At 40.8% G+C, this 16,811-nt stretch overlaps 1 protein-coding gene across 2 annotated transcripts in view; it reads left to right on the top strand.

The window, feature by feature from the left end:
- The window catches only part of suz12b (SUZ12 polycomb repressive complex 2 subunit b), a 68,407-nt gene that overhangs the window by 31,726 nt on the left and 19,870 nt on the right, over positions 1 to 16,811 (top strand). For both annotated transcript variants that reach the window (XM_078225820.1, XM_078225819.1), the window contains exons 5-10: positions 2,851 to 2,900; positions 5,844 to 5,929; positions 7,668 to 7,899; positions 9,323 to 9,425; positions 11,451 to 11,556; positions 11,908 to 12,085. In XM_078225820.1, coding sequence (XP_078081946.1) covers positions 2,851 to 2,900; positions 5,844 to 5,929; positions 7,668 to 7,899; positions 9,323 to 9,425; positions 11,451 to 11,556; positions 11,908 to 12,085 — 755 coding nt within the window. The remainder of the gene's footprint in view (positions 1 to 2,850; positions 2,901 to 5,843; positions 5,930 to 7,667; positions 7,900 to 9,322; positions 9,426 to 11,450; positions 11,557 to 11,907; positions 12,086 to 16,811) is intronic.

The following is a 16,811-nucleotide window of genomic DNA, read 5'->3' as shown; positions in this document are numbered from 1 at the left end:
GAGTCAGACACTTTAGGAACATTTAAGCGGTTATTGGATAGGCACATGGAGCACACCAGGATGATAGGGAGTGGGATAGCTTGATCTTGGTTTCAGATAAAGCTCGGCACAACATCGTGGGCCGAAGGGCCTGTACTGTTCTATGTTCTATGTAATATTTTGTAACTAGCTGTTGCCAGTTTTATTTCTGAAATTTAAATTCAAATTGTGGGTCTCATACATCTGAGCTCAAAATGTTGTTTTGGCAGAAATTGTTTTGTCATTTTTAATATCACAAATGTTGCTTCATGATGAATCACCCCGGGGTATAATCAAATTATCAATTACCCCCATTAATTGAAAATGCCTTTGGGATTTTTTAAAAAAGCTTGACATTAACTTTTCTGCTGCCAAATTTAATTTCTTTGCCATATTGTGTAACTGAAATGTTTTTAATTCATGATGTAATTGCATATTTTTTTAAAAAATGGATTAGCCATGATGGCTGAAATTCCCTTTGTCTCTAGTAATTGGCCACATGACCCATTGGAAATAGAGCATTCTTCTGCTTGTTGCTGTCAGTTTGAAAAACAACACATTACGGGTGGCTCTGGGGTTATGCAATAATGGATCAGTGATTACAAAATATATGGTCATGTGGCAAAAGGCTTTTTTGTTCTGGATCCTGAGCAACTTTCCCAGACAAAACTGAGCATGTTCATGATGCACAAGGACAGATATGGCTATGATATCTCCACACTCGAGAATGTTGATGCTTTTTGTTAAATATGTGCAAGTAGTATACACTTTGTAAAAGCTACCAAAGAGCAGCTGATATCTGTGGAACTGTACCCCTCGAGTCAATGCATTTGGGTAAGTAGAGAAAGTTAGTAGCAGAGAATTAAAAAATTCTACATGCATCAACCCCATTGCTGAAACTCATTTTCTTCTTCTGAACTATCAATTTGGAGCTTAGAAGTACACTCCAGAAATTTGCATCACTTCATTGGTTCCTGTGGATTTGAAAGCATGATTAAATGCTGTTTTTGTTTTTAATAATGAAAAGTGGGCCAAGAGAAAATCCAATTACCTTGTAATGAAAACTAGAATTGACAGTGAACTGTACTGTGAATTTAAGCTAATTTTGCTCAGACTAATGATTTTGGATGCAGAGTGGGGTGGCACAGTGGTTAGCAGTGCTGACTCACAGCGCCAGGGACCCGGGTTCAATTCCCGGCTTGGGTCACTGTCTGTGCGGAGTCTGCACGTTCTCCCCATGTCTGCGTAGGTTTCCTCCGGGTGCTCCGGTTTCCTCCCACAGTCCAAAAGACGTGCTGGTTAGGGTGCATTGGCCATGCTAAAAAAAAAAATCTCCCTCAGTGTACCCGAACAGGCGTCGGAAGTGGGGCGACTTAGGGGTTTTCACAGTAACTTCATTGCAGTGTTAATGTAAGCCTACTTGTGACTCTAACAAAATAAAAATAAAAGAAGTGGCAAAGGAAATCAGGATGGAGAATTGTTATGATGGTGTATTTGCAGAAAACAAGGAAGTCAAGAATGGCAATGTGAATAAATGCAGGCTTATTACCAATAAAATGTATAATTGGTTTGTTCAGTGTTGAAACTTGGAAAAACTCTGCAACTTGACTAACTCCTCTGTGGTTAAACAAGAGTATGATATGTTCTCTTGACTTTTGACTTAATTTCGTTTAAAAACAAGATAACTCTGTCCTGAATTTGTGTATCTATTATATCTCCTCTGTCTAATTAGACAGTCTGTTCCACTTGTTCTTCCTCTTCCTATGAAGTAGTTAAATCTAATCTATGGAGCATGAGAGTTTATTTTATTAGTGTTGCAAGTAGGCTTACATTAACACTGCAATGAAGTTACTGTGAAAATCCCCTAGTCGCCACACTCTGGCCCCTGCTCGGGTACTCTGAGGGAGAATTTAGCATGGCCTTTCGGGCTGTGGGAGGAAACTGGAGCACCTGGAAGAAATCCATGCAGACATGGGGAGAACGTGCAAACTCCGCACAGACAGTGGCCCAAGCCAGGAATCAAATCCTGGTCCCTGGCACTGAGAGGCAGCAGTGCTAACCACTGTGCCACTCTAAGATTGGGCCAAAGCTAATCCGTGCAGTACCTTAACTTTCCTACCATGGCATCCGGTCAGTGTGGCCTACTGCATCTCACAAGCTGGCCTGTTCGTTTGTGATGTATACATTGGGTAGATAGAGACTAAGTTGATAGGAATTTATCTGGAGTTCTTACTGGACTGTTATTGGGGAGGCAATGGCTTAGTGGTATTATTGCTAGACTATTAATCCAGAAACTCAGCTAATGTTCTGGGAACCCGGGTTCGAATCCCGCCACAGCAGATAGTGGACTTTGAATTCAGTTTAAAAAAACAAATCTGGAATTGAGAGTTTACAGATGACCATGAAACCATTGTTGATTGTCAGAAAAACTCATCTGATTCACTAATTTCTTTTAGGGAAGGAAATCTACTGTCCTTCCTTGGTCAGGCCTATATATGACTCCAGAGCCACAGCAATGTTGACTCTTAACTGTCCTCGGGCAACTAAGGATGGGTAATAAATACAGGCTAGCCAGCGATGCCCATGTTGCATGAACAAGTTTTTTTTAAATTAAGTTTAACTATTTTTTCATACTTGCCAAGTACTTGTTACAATTGGTTTTGCAGAATGGTGGCAGAACCTGTCAGTATTGAGTTGCAAAACCAGCTGTTGATGGTGCTATTACAAAGGTTAATCACCTTGTACTGACTGATTGTGTTATGTAATGGATTGCTGTTTGTGCATGAACATTCCTGAGCTGCAAGGAAATTAATTTTTTCAATTTTTCTCCAGTTTGACAGCTCATCTACAACTTACATTTACTGGTTTCTTCCATAAAAATGGTATGTATGTTGGCTATACTGTTGGATGCAGGGAGTAATGCAGTCAAAATAACATTAGTTTGCAATCCTTCACCATCACACCTACTGTGGCTTTGTATAATGTGTATCATCATCTGTTTTGTGGAAGCAGTAGTGGGATGGAGGACAGCTGATTCATAGTGGAACCAATAATTTTTCAATTAACATTTTCATGCTAAAGTTCATGTCTATCTGACTTCACCACTATGATAAATGAGAATATGATGCATTGTTGTACAGGTCACCCACTTGTGGCATTAACCAAATACACCCACGATTAATTTGAGTGTCATCTGATTGAGTATGTGAATCTCTTCCCCTCATGATTGGTAACCTTGGAATGCCATGTGCCTGATTGAATCCTATATGTTATGCACAATCTGGAAGCAGCCTTTCTACTACGCCATTTAGCAACTGGACTGCCAGTTTTTGTGATATGTTGTTCATATAAAGCTCCTTTTCAGTGCGGCAGTGTTCATGTATTCCTTTGGGAAGTGGGTGAACAATTCTTAAAAGGCAGGTTAACAAGGTTTTTTTTACAACTGTTTGCTGGTTATGGCAGTGAGTGGCTGAGCCATGAGGATCTGAGGTTTGTGCTTCATTCAGACTGATGCTCAATAGTATTGGTGCTTCTGGCATTTAAAAAATAATTCTTGATCATTATCCCACGAAGGTGGACGATATGAGGGTAAGAGCGCAGAGTCAGTCTCACCTATGTGCAGTTGAATATACTAATGTTTCATAGGTGGAAGACAACCATTTGGACAAAGTGCTTGGAGTCATCTGCAGGAAATGCAGTGGGATGATGGCAAAAGAATAATGAGAATAGTGGGTAATCGAGTGAAAAACCAAAGGTAGTGAGTTAACCAAAGGATGTTTCCAGTTGGCATTTAAAGTTTATTTATTAATCACGAGCAAGGTTTACATTAACACTGCAATGTGAAATTCCCCTATTCGCCACGCTCCGGCGCCTGTTTGGGTAACACTGAGGGAGAATTTAGCACGGCCAATGCACCTAACCAGCACCTCTTTTGGGAGGAAACCGGAGCACCCGGAGGAAACCCACGAAGCATTTTCCCCATGAGATCAGGAATAAATGCTCTGTGTGTAGGCTGGGAAATTAATATTCCTCTTGAAACGAGATTTGGAGTCTCTACCATGGCAGTGTTGGATGACCTTGTATTGTTGCAGGGCAGTGCTCCATTGCGATACGATGCACATTGTTTGTCACAAATTTCCAGTGAGCAGAGGTATTCTGATCACAAATCCAGTGAATCCAGGCATGCAAGAGCTGAGAGTTTATCCAAGAGGCTGAGGGACTTGAGAGCATTGAGGAAATATTAATCAGTTTTCCCTGGACAAGTTTAGTTATAACTTCTGCAGCATCCAATTAAGCTCAAGGTTCTTAATCGATTGTTGAATGGTCCTCCTTGTGACTGTAGTTTTGTGACTTTATTGCTTGCTTCCCATGATCATTTAACTGGCTCAGTGGAGTACTGGTATATTGTGTACTATGAAAATTAAAATCATTAATGCAGTATGAAACTGTGTCTTTCAGCCTTATGAAAGTATATCAGACATTACTAAACCAAGTTGGTCTTTACCTCCTGCCTGGTCAGTTAACCATATGACTATTGCTACAGTTGAGAAGTTGACCCCCGGAATGTACCTGTTACTTTATGGTGGACTGGACCCTTTGCTTGATGACACCCCATTTATCTGATCTGGTACCTGTTTTGCTCTGTCCATACGGTAACCTGAGCATACGAATTTGCTAGTAGTTACTTCCTACCTCACCCAGTTGTCATCATTCATGTCTGACACTGGATAGAATGCTGCCAGTAAACACACAGGGTGCCTTAGCACCCAAGCTTTCCATGTATCCACCAAGTACTGGCAGGAGCTTAACCAGACCTGTTATAGATAGCTGGGCAAATTCTTAATGCCTTAATTAGGCTAATTAAGTACCGATGCAATTGTACTCCATGTGTTTACTTTTGGCTCAACTGGCTAAGTAGTTGACAAATTCTCCCTTGAAGTGTTGCGTTAAATAGAAATTAGTTCTCAATAGTATTATTAAACGTGGCCTTAATTCCCTTGCCCCTAATGGGCATGCCCTCTCCTTTTCACCCTCTCCTTTTCACCCTCTCTTAATAAAGCCATTCTTCTGCTCATTTAAATCCATTGCAACAATTGCAAAGGCTTGGAACTGTAATCTAAAGTGTACATCATACTTGAACCTTTCTTGCTTTATGAATTAATTCAGAATGGAGTGTAGCGTCATCGCTTCTCGGCTTTTTGGCTAAGATCAAGCTCAAGATCAGGTGCCTTTTCCTGTTAGCTTGGATTTTGTACATGTCTCTTGTGGGGACCATGAAATGAATTCAGTTTGAATTGGTTTTTGAAGCTAGCAAGTAGATAGGTTAAGGGCTTGCTTTGTTTGCTCTGCACATTGGCTTTGTAACTTTTAAGTATTGAGTAAAATTATATCTTTTATTTCAACATTAAATTGGGCAGACCTGATCTAAATTTGCCACTCAGTAGTAAGCATGTTAAAGTCTAAAATAGTTTCTGACCTCCTAGGTCACAGCATCATCCGGATATAAAGAGAGATACAAAGGGAACCTGTTAGTTTGCCAATATCCCTTTACAGTTCAGCTAGGAGTTGCAAAAGGGGTGACCCCCATTGACATTGCTGTGTGCAAGTGCCAGACTTATACTTGATACCTTTTGATGACTGGCAGAGGTTTAGTTTGCTGTGGAAAGGCAGGTATGACCTTGTGTCCTGACCTGTGGCACAAAATGAAACATGAATGTATTACTCTTGTAAGTAAATCTTAGAATGGTGTCGTATTTAGATTAAATTAAATTTAATTGGATCTTAATGAATTGGAACTTTTAACTCTTATTTGAATCTTTCTGTAGAAAAGCCATCTCAAAACTCAGAGAACGAACAAAACTCTGTATCCCTGGAGGTGCTACTTGTTAAAGTCTGTCACAAAAAACGTAAGGTAGAGTATAGAGATCTTTTATTATCTTAACCTGACATGTCACCTGGGATGCTTGTATCATTGTATATTGGTTAGTGAAAACTGGGACAACTTTACACACTTTAATCTCCAATAATCCTGGTGAAGGTACTTACTTGAGGAAAAGTAATGTGGAATGTAATATTTCATTTGATTTGACTTTCTGACAGTTCAGGGAGGAAGATTCCTCAGTGGATTAAATGAGTTGGAAAAAATTGGTAATAAAATATATTGTATTGGAATAGGTCTAGTGCCTTAATTGGCCATTATATTTTCTGCTTTCACTTTTATATCTGGCAACCGTATCTGCCCTTTTCAAGACCCTGTCCAGCTGATGATCTATTTTAAATTAATAGCTCAAAAGAATCTCATGTCCACTTTTAACTAAAGCCTGTGATTTTAGTAAGAGACGCCTTTGCAGTCTTTACCTATAGTAGGTGGGGAAAACCCCGCCCCCCCCCGCCTCTTATTTTGTCACAAAGCTTAGACAAAATTGGTTTAATGCATGTGGCTTTCATAGTTTCGAGGTGTTTGGACTGACTTGAGAATTGTGTAGTTGAAGTTGCTGTTTGTATGTTCAATTGAGGCAAAGATATTATTTGAATGGAAACAGTATGCTGGGGAAATGGCACTAAGTCATGCTGATTTGGAGAGTTGGTGCAGATACGATGGGCTGAATGGCCTGCACCATGACAATTCTGATTCTATGAAATTGAATCATTTGTTCAACTAAATGTTAAAGTGGGTTCGTTAAACATTATTTCTCTCATTTTGCTAAATGCACTCACTTGTGCTGTGATACATCTTTATGGATGCCAGTATCCCTGTGGTGCTTAAGATGAAAGCAAAATGCTGCGGATGCTGGAATCCGAAACAAAAACAGAAAATGCTGGAAAATCTCAGCAGGTCTGACAGCATCTGTGGAGAGAGAATAGAGTCGATGTTTCGAGTCTGGATGACCGTCAGAGCTCTGACGAAGGGCCATCCAAACTCGAAACGTTGGCTCTATTCTCTCTCTCTCCTGAGATTTTCCAGCATTTTGTTCCTTTGGCACTCGTTGTTCAAGTGTTTCTTTGCGTATGAGCTTGGAATGTTATCAAAGCTGAACCCCAAAAGCAGTCTTCACCCATTGTCACTGCAAATGGGTTTTCTGATGGGGGTTGCTGAAGTGAGGAGGAACAAGAAAATTAGATGATTTCTCCTCTTCCCTCCCCTCTCCAATTAATTTGTGGAATTTGGATGTTACTGGCAAGGCTAGCATTTGTTGGCCAACCCTGAATCCCCTTTAAAGGTAGTAATGGGACACTTTAAATATAATTGAGTGGCTTGCGGATGGCAGTTAGGAGACAGCCATATTGCGGAGTCTGGAGTCGCATGTAAACCAGACCAGGTAAATTGTTCCCTACCTGTTTTAAGAACTATTGACCCCTTCTGCCTAGTCATGGGCTGATATCATTGGGAAAAGAAATTCTATGTGCTTGAATATTTTGGTAATTCTCTTGTCTCCTCTGCTCACGTCCACCCTAGCTCACATTAGGTTAATTATTGGGGATTTTAGAACCTAAGTTGGTCACCTGCAATAAATCACTTGTTCAAAACATTTAGCAAGACTGCTGCCTTGGCAGTCTTGGTTTGATAGTTGAGTTTTAAGTATGTAATTATTTTTGCAAGTGTTGTTGCAGTTTGAGCAGATAGTTCACTAACTTCATTTCTTTTCAAGGATGTTAGTTGCCCTATCAAGCAAGTGCCTACAGGTAAAAAGCAGGTGCCTTTGAACCCAGACAACAGCCAATCCAAACCAGGCAACTGTCCTTCCCTAGCAGTCCCTAGCAACGAGTTTGAACCTAGCAACAGCCATATGGTAAAATCCTATTCATTGCTGTTCAGAGTGACCCGTCCAGGCAGGAGGGAAGTGAATGGACTGACCAATGGAGAGATTAATGAAAATATTGGTAAGTGTGTTTTCTCATGAGGTTGGGATGGGATATTCATTCTGGCTGAAACTTTAAATGATTAGCATTGAGACTTTGGCTTGTGCTAGATCGACACTATTGCTTATCAATAAATGCAGATTTCATTTGATGAAGTTTGAATGTCATCTTGCTTTTCTCTAGGAATTGTTGGTGCCTTTGTTTGGGAGCTCAAACCTTGAGGAACCATTTGAAAAGCAAGATGTTCCTTCCAAATTCTAAAAATCCTGCCATTTATTAAATTATTAAAGCCATCTTGCATTTGAAATGTGCAAAAGAGAATGAAGATTTTACTTTTATAGAGAACCTTCCATAACCTCATAGTGCTTCATAGCCAATCAAGTATTTTTGAACTGCAGTTACTATTTTAGGAAAATATGGCAACCAATTTGTGCACAACAAGATCCAACAAATGGGAGATAAAGGTTTTTGAGTCGCTCTGAGAGAATTACAAGTTTCTGGTAGAAATTAGTACAGTCTTCTGCCTCAGGTGTGGGTGCTACCACTGATCGAAGGCTGACAAGTGGCCTTCATGAAATTGGCTTAAACCTTTTTTTTCCTTTTGGCGCGGCCACCAGCAGTCATAGCTTATTAAAGATGTTTTGCAGTTTTTTAAGAGCACTTGGATTAAATGTTACAAGTCCTAGTTTCATAGCATTTTCCGTAATGCTTCTGTCTAAACATTGTAAACACATATCAACTTAATTTTACTTTTCAGCAGAGCTTTTATCAAATGTATGAGCCATTGCACTTCCATTTGACACACTATTTCCCCCAGCCCCCTTTAAACTAATATTTCCACCAATGAGAACTTGGTGTGCTTTCTCCCCATCATCTTTGGGGAATCTTTGCAGATTCTGTTCTGATCATTCAGTGTGGAGTCAGTGGGTGTAAATTGGAATAGGGAAACTGCGATGTTTAAACTGGCCAGTCAGTTTTTCAGTGACCATTTCCCACCTCTTAACGTTCTCACCCTTCCTTGAGGGATAAGTCTATTACTTTTTTCTTGGCCTTGGACTTATTGAATAGCTTAGACACAACCACTGACCAGCAGTCTACTAAGAATGTTCCATTCTTACTCTCCTGTCTTTACTGATGTTTGGTAATTAAGTCCTGAAGCACTAGTTTATGACTGGCTCCTGTTGAGGTACAACTGTCACACAAGGCACCATTAACAACACAAACTGGAAAACCGAATGTTAATGTTTTGAATTATGTGGGTTCGAACTTGCTGCCAGCATTGATTTTTTTTTAGCTTCTACACTATTCAATATTGTTACGCGAAACTGTTTCTGGAAGGTTTACATGCATTTGCTTAGAAACAAATGCATCAGTGTGCTGTTCTGATAACCTGATCTTATGGTAACTGAAATCGCCACTCCTGATGTGGAACTTTTGTCTTTAGAAGTAACCGATGAGCTTCCTAGTAGGCGAAAGCGAAATTCGTCTCACAAAGATGATGGGGAGAAAACCTTCGTAGCTCAGATGACCGTCTTTGATAAAAATAGGTAAGAATACAGCCAAGTTGTCAGTATGGAGTCTGGTGAAAGAGGTGTGTATTTTAGTTCTGCTTGAACCATGTTGGCATTGCATTCTGCATTCATACGGGCAGTGCTAGCTAAACCAGGCATGTGAAAACTTATAAATTGAAAAGATCTAAACATGGGTCTTGATCCTAAGTGATAGGTCTGTGATTATTTCCTTTGGCAGATTGTTCCATTGTGGGATTGTCTTTGGGAAGGAAGTCTGTTGACGCACTGTCTTGGAAGCAAATGGCCTTTGTAGCTTGTGTGGATGGCTACCTCATGTTTTGTCTTGAGTGATCTGTCGATGCTTGAATGTACAACAGTTAATGGGGTTTGAAAAGGAAAGATGTGCCTGCATTTTTACTGGGTTACTCAAATAAGGATGTAGGATGGCGCTTTCTTTGAGTATGCATCGGAACAGCAAGCTTGTGTGTAAAACATAGGAAGAGCAAGCTCTTGCGGTATTCATTCACTAAATCTAGTGAAGAGAAAATGACCAAAGCACTTACACTTAGCCAAGTGGTTAGCAGTGGACCGGAACTGAATGGTTGTCCACTCAATTTTATTAGCATCGTTTTAACTGCTAGGAAAGTCACCATGAAGTGTTGGAATTCCACTTAAACTAGTTAATCATCATCAGCTTGCAGATGGAATTTATACAAAAATATAGAACGCTGCTGAATTTACTGATTTCCACAGGGGCAATTGGTTGACTCCTGAGCCAAAGGGAGGGAACTTGGCCAGGGTTTCTGCTTTCGATGTCTTAACAGCCACTGTGCGAATGTGTGCATCACTTCTTGGCTGTGGTTGCGTGTTGGGATTGTGATCTCTGTTTATAGCTTGTTATTCATAGACTAGTTGCTGCAGGTTTGTCATCAGTTCTACAGATGATGTGCACACAAACTTTGCAAAGCAAGTTAGAAAAAAATGTATAGCTCAGAGAAGCAGACATATATGGTGAGGGTAGTGTGGGGAGACTATGCAAATGTTTTAATTGGCTCCTTTATCTAATTTTCTGAAATTATTGCTAATACTGGATAGAAAAAATGTGTATTTATAATATAATGGGATTTAGAAGTGTATGAACCGAAGAGTAGGAAGCAGGCTGTTTCCAGTCAGCACAAATTCAGTTTAGATTTAGACACATTTAAATTAAAGCAGTTCTCTGAGGTTCTAAAAATGTGGAATTTCCCATTTGAGAGAAGGTAGCTCTCGGGTTTATTAATTGCAAATCTGCCAATTGATATATTTTGAATGATATTTCAATTGTGCCTCTATTAATACTCAGGCAATCATTTTTACCAAAATTACTTGTGTTGCTGATCTATGGAAAACTATGATGAGACATCTTTAGGTGAATGAAGATTGACGGCAATGAGGGGCATTTCACTTGTGGACAAAATAGTCCCTCCACAGGGTGTGGAACTGGTGGGAGAGCCAGAAATTCCACGGACTTTAGGGGTATTGGGACCATTCCAATGAATGGTGAATTTCATCCTGCCCCCACCCCATGCACACATACTCCTGGGTGGAATTATCAAACTACTCATGGTGGGTTTGCGTCGGTGGACAACTGGATTTGATTGAACATGGGGCCTGGATGTTTTTAACTGACTGCATCACCCATTCATAGAGTCCTAGAGGTTTACAGCATGGAAACAGGCCCTTCTGCCCAACTTGTCCATGCCGCCATTTTTTTAACCCCTAAGCTAATCCCAATTGCCAACATTTGGTCCATATCCCTCTATACCCATTGTACCCATATAACTTTCTAAGCGCTTTTTAAAAGACGAAATTGTACCCACCTCTACTACTACCTCTGGCAGCTTGTTCCAGGCACACTTCACCCAACTCAAAATTTGAATTTTAAAACCCAATTAGTTGAATTGAGTTTTCTATCTTCAACAATGTTGTGGGGGTGGGCACTGCTCACTGTCGTCACTGTTACATAAGCAGATTTTGTGCAGTTAGTTGTAGTCCCTTGAATCTACCGGTGTTGATTTGCAGGCGGTTGCAGCTCCTTGATGGGGAGTATGAAGTAGCCATGCAGGAAATGGATGAATGCCCTGTCAGCAAGAAAAGAGCAACATGGGAAACCATTCTGGATGGGAAGGTATGTATTTCCCCCACCCTCCACCCCTTCCATATGTTGCAGTGCTGAATTGGTGTTTCCTGGATTCATTGAAACACACTTTTCTGTGACTGACTGGTGGCCTCTTGACTGTTAGATTTTCAACTTACTGCATAGGCATAATGCTGGCATTTCATATCCACTGCTTGTTTCCTTTTCCATTTCCATTGTTGGCTGAGCATCTTGTATTGCCTGTTTTACATCAGCAACAAGTTGAAAGTCTACCCTACGGTTTCTGTTCTGATATGAAACTCTGCTTGTTAATATTTTGAAATTGAGTAACTGACTGTCAAGTGTTTTGTTCTAATTAATACCTTGCTTTTTATTTTACAGCGGTTACCTCCTTTTGAAACCTTTTCTCAGGGTCCTACGCTCCAGTTCACCCTTCGATGGACAGGAGATGCTGCGGACAGATCCACAGCACCAGTTGCTAAGCCTCTTGCAACTCGCAATACTGATACCACAGCTGCAGAGACCAAGCTCAACTCGGTAAAACCAGCACAGACCCTAGGTAAGAACTGATTTGATTTATTGTCACATGTATTAACATAGTGAAAAGTACTGTTTCTTGCGCGCTATGCAGACAAAGCATACCGTTCATAGAGAAGGAAAGGAGAGAGTGCAGAATGTAGTGTTACAGTCATAGCTAGGGTGTAGAGAAAGATCAACTTAATGCGAGGTAAGTCCGTTCAAAAGTCTGACAGCAGCAGGGAAGAAACAGTTCTGGAGTCAGCTGGTACGTGACCTCAGACTTTTGTATCTTTTTCCCAGTGGAAGAGAGAATGTCCGGGGTGCGTGGGGTCCTTAATTATGCTGGCTGCTTTGCTGAGGCAACGGGAAGTGTAGACAGAGTCAATGGATGGGAGGCTGGTTTGCGTGATGGATTGGGCTACATTCACGGCCTTTTGTGTAGTTCCTTGCGGTCTTGGCCAGAGCAGGAGCCATACCAAGCTGTGATACCATAGAAAGAATGATTTCTGGTTGTGCATCTGTAAAAGTTGGTGAGAGTTGTAGCTGACATGCCAAATTTCCTTCGTCTTCTGAGAAAGTTGGTAGGCTTACTTAACTATAGTGTCGGCATAGAACAGCACAGAACAGGCCCTTCGGCCCACGATGTTGTGCCAAGCTTTATCTGCAACCATGGCATGGATAAGATTTCTAGTGTTTGTTCATAAAGATTTCATTTTCAATCCTGTAGGTGAGTTGTAAATGACTGTTGTTGATCGATCATGGTCTGATGGAACAGGCTTGGTGATCTGAACGGGCCATTCATGTTTCTCTTCCATAGTCTGCAGGAAAGAACTTCTCCCTCACCATTGAATGAATGCATTTAATTATAAAAAGTATGCTTAGGGTATTGGCATCAATAAGGTTGGTATCTATTGGCCATCCCTAGATACCCCGAGGAGGGATTCTTTATGGCGATTTGATAAAAACTGAGTGACTCGTTCGACCATTACAAAGGCAGTTAAGTCAACTATGTTGAGTAAGACTGGAGCCATGTAGACACAGACCAGATTAGTATGGCAGCTTTTCTTAAAGCATTAGTGAAGCAAGTGGAATTTTTAACCTTAATCCAACAGTTTCATGGACATCTTAAAAACTGATGCTAGCCTTTTATTTCTAGATTTTAAAAAACTTGATTGAAATTGTTAGATCGCTATTGGTAGGATTTGAACCCTAGTTTTCATTATTGGTCCAGTAATGTAACCACTAATTGTCTATCATATAGTGAAAGGAGGCTTTTCTCAATGGATGGGAAGTGGTTTCAGATTCCTCCTCTGTTATTCTGTATAAGCAGACCTCTGAATTTAAACGTGTGATCACCTGCATTGTTTTCCAGAGCATCTTTAGCGGAAATACAAATTAATTTTGCATTTAGCAAAGAATGCCTGGGATGTTGGTAGAAAGTTGCTGCTTGCAATCTAACGAAGAAAAATTTGTAATTTATATGGCACCTTTTGTGTCCTTTGTGGTTTCACTACCATTGAATCAATGAGTATCATTGTTGGCAAACGTGGCCAATTTGTACATGGATTGCTCCACCAACAACAATGAGGCAAGTGACCAATTGATCTCTTTTGCTGATGCTGATTAAGGGGCAAATCCTGATCCCTACCATGCAGGAGGAGGCCATTCGGCCCATTGAACCTGCACCGAAAGAACCCTATCTCTATAACCCCACTTATTTATCCTGCTAATCCCCCTAACCTACGCATCGTGTGACACTAAAGGGCAATCGAGCATGGCCAATCAACTTAACCTACGTGTCTTTCAGACTGTGGGAGGAAACCGGAGCACCCGGAGGAAACCCATGCAGAGGCGGGGAGAATGTGCAAACTCCCCACAGACAGTGACCCAAGCCGGGAATCAAACCCGGGTCCCTGGCGTTATGAGGCAGCAGTGCTAACCACTATGCCACCATGCCGCTCAGAACACCTGAGAGCAGACAGAACCTCAGATTAATACTTCATCTGAAAGATGACACCCCCCGTGCAGTATTGAGGGAGCCCTGAACCGTATTCATGCATGCTTTGCACTGTGGTGTCTAACTTGAATTACAGTTAGTGTTTCTTGTGCACAGTTGTTTGATTTAACGGTTCAAATGTTTGGATGGAAATTAATTTCTTTAGAAATGTATGCTTGGTGCCTGTTAAATCGTGGTGTTTCAATCTTGTCAAATTGAACATGTGTAATCAGCCTGGTCTATTAATATAGTCTCTCCTCAATTTGGTGAAGCTTGCCTGTTGCTGTTTTAATTATACTTAGTTTGGTAATACAGATTTGATGTTGCCTTTGCATCATGTGTACCCTCAGTGATTTTAAATTGTTAAATGAAATTCTGATTTGATTGAAACTAAGTATTTGCTTTATGGGAAAGGAATGAGGCATTCAGCAAAGAGAAGTTTATTCGACTCTAGAGTCTGTACAGACCAATCATTTTGACTGAAGAAGGGAGGGGCTCAAAGGGATCCTGAGCTTTCTTCGCCTGCTGTTTGCTTGACACAGTGCACATGGATCCAGGAGTGTCCATTAGTGTTGTACTGGTTAATATTAACTTTAAAGGAAGGAAACTATAGATAATTGAAACGGGCGTACAAATTAATCCAGAAAATCAAATGGATTGTAAATAGTTTTTACGAATATGCTAAATGAAAAGCAGCTAAAGTAAATGTCTGCCCCTTGGAGGCAGAGATAGGAGAAATTTTCGTGGAATGAGGAAATAGCAGAGACATTGAACAAATGTTTGCCTTCACAGTAGAAATTGAAAGGGCACTTGAGAGGAACAGACTTGCAGGGCTATGGTAATAAAATGGGGAAATGGGACTGACTAGATTGTTCTGTGGAGAGCTGGCATGGACTCTGGGCTGAATGGCCTCCTGTGCTTCAATGATTGAATTTTAAGACACAAATTATGTACCATAACTAGGGGGTAGCCAAGGTGGGGAGCTGTTATACGAGAAAAGAACTTGAGGTAACTGATATCTGCAGAGAGAAAGTGTTGGAGAAATTTAAAAGACAAAAAGCTGACAAACCCCCAGAACATGAGCTCACATCCAAGTGTTGTGAAAGAGACGGTGAATGCACTGGTTATGACTTTTCACAACCCCTGAGATTCTAGAACTGTCTCAGCAATTGGAAAGTTAGCAAATATAATATCTCTATTCAAGAAAGGAGGGGGAGAAAACTATGAAATACAGCCAATAGCCTGACATCAATCAGTGGGAAAATGCTGAAATATAATGTCTTAATACACCTAGAAAACATGCATGGTTTAACAGAAAGGAGATCATCTTTGACAAATTTATTAGTATTTTGAGGCTGTAATTAAAAACAAATCAGTAGATCTAATATGGTTTCCAAAGGCCTTTGAGTGTCATATGGAAGGTTAATAACTCAAGATATGGGGTGATTTATTGGTAGGATGGAGGATTGGGCAACAGACAGGAGAGCATAGGGATAAACATCTCTATGCATAAACATAGGGTCTGTGACCAGCGGTGTGCCTCAGGGGTCAGTGCTGGGTCCACTGTTATTTGTCATTTATATTAATGATTTGGATGAGAATATAGGAGGCATGGTTAGTAAGTTTGCAGATGACACCAAGATTGGTGGCATAGTGGACAGTGAAGAAGATTACCTCAGATTGCAACGGGATCTTGATCAATTGGGCCAGTGGGCTGACGAATGGCAGATGGAGTTTAATTTAGACAAATGCGAGGTGATGCATTTTGGTAGATTGAACCAGGGCAGGACTTCCTCAGTTAATGGTAGGGCACTGGGGAGAGTTACAGAACAAAGAGATCTAAGGGGTACATGTTCATAGCTCCTTGAAAGTGGAGTCACAGGTGGACAGAGTGGTGAAGAAGGCATTCGGCATGCTTGGTTTCATCGGCCAGAACACTGAATACAGGAGTTGGGACGTCTTGTTGAAGTTGTACAAGACATTGGTAAGGCCACACTTGGAATACTGTGTGCAATTCTGGTCACCATATTATAAAATATTATTAAACTAGAAAGAGTGCAGAAAAGATTTACTAGGATGCTACCGGGACTTGATGGTTGAGTTATAAGGAGAGGCTGGATAGACTGGGACTTTTTTCTCTGGAGCGTAGGAGGCTGAGGGATGATCTTGTAGAGGTCTATAAAGTAATGAGGGGCATAGACAAGGTAGATAGTCAATATCTTTTCCCAAAGGTAGGGGAGTCTAAAACTAGAGGACATTTATTTAAGGTGAGAGATACAAAAGTGTCCAGAGGGGCAATTTTTTTAGAAGGTGGTGAGTGTCTGGAACAAGCTGCCAGAGGTAGTAGTAGAGGTGGGTACAATTTTGTGTTTTAAAAAGCATTTGGACAGTTACATGGGTACGATGGGTATAGAGGGATATGGGCCAAATGCGGGCAATTGGGATTAGCTTAGGGGTTTTTAAAAAAAAAGGTGGCATGGATAAGTTGGGTCGAGGGGCTGTTTCCATGCTGTAAACCTCTATGACTCTAACCAGGGCATTTGTAAGTTGGCAGGCTACAACTATTGGAGTCCTGCATCAGCTATTTGCAGTCCATATTAATGACTCGGACAAAGAGATTGAGAATGATGAATCTAGGTTTAGTCCAGGCAGAATTGAACATATTCGATGGACCAGGGAGTCGAGGGTTATGGGAGGCAGACATGAAATTGGAGTCGAGACCACAGCCAGATCAACCATGATCTTATCGAATGATGGAGCAGGCTTGAAG

This window comes from Mustelus asterias, chromosome 12, assembly GCF_964213995.1.
Source record: "Mustelus asterias chromosome 12, sMusAst1.hap1.1, whole genome shotgun sequence".
NCBI classification, from domain to species: Eukaryota; Metazoa; Chordata; class Chondrichthyes; order Carcharhiniformes; family Triakidae; genus Mustelus; species Mustelus asterias.
This window is presented reverse-complemented; position numbering and strand designations above follow the sequence as displayed.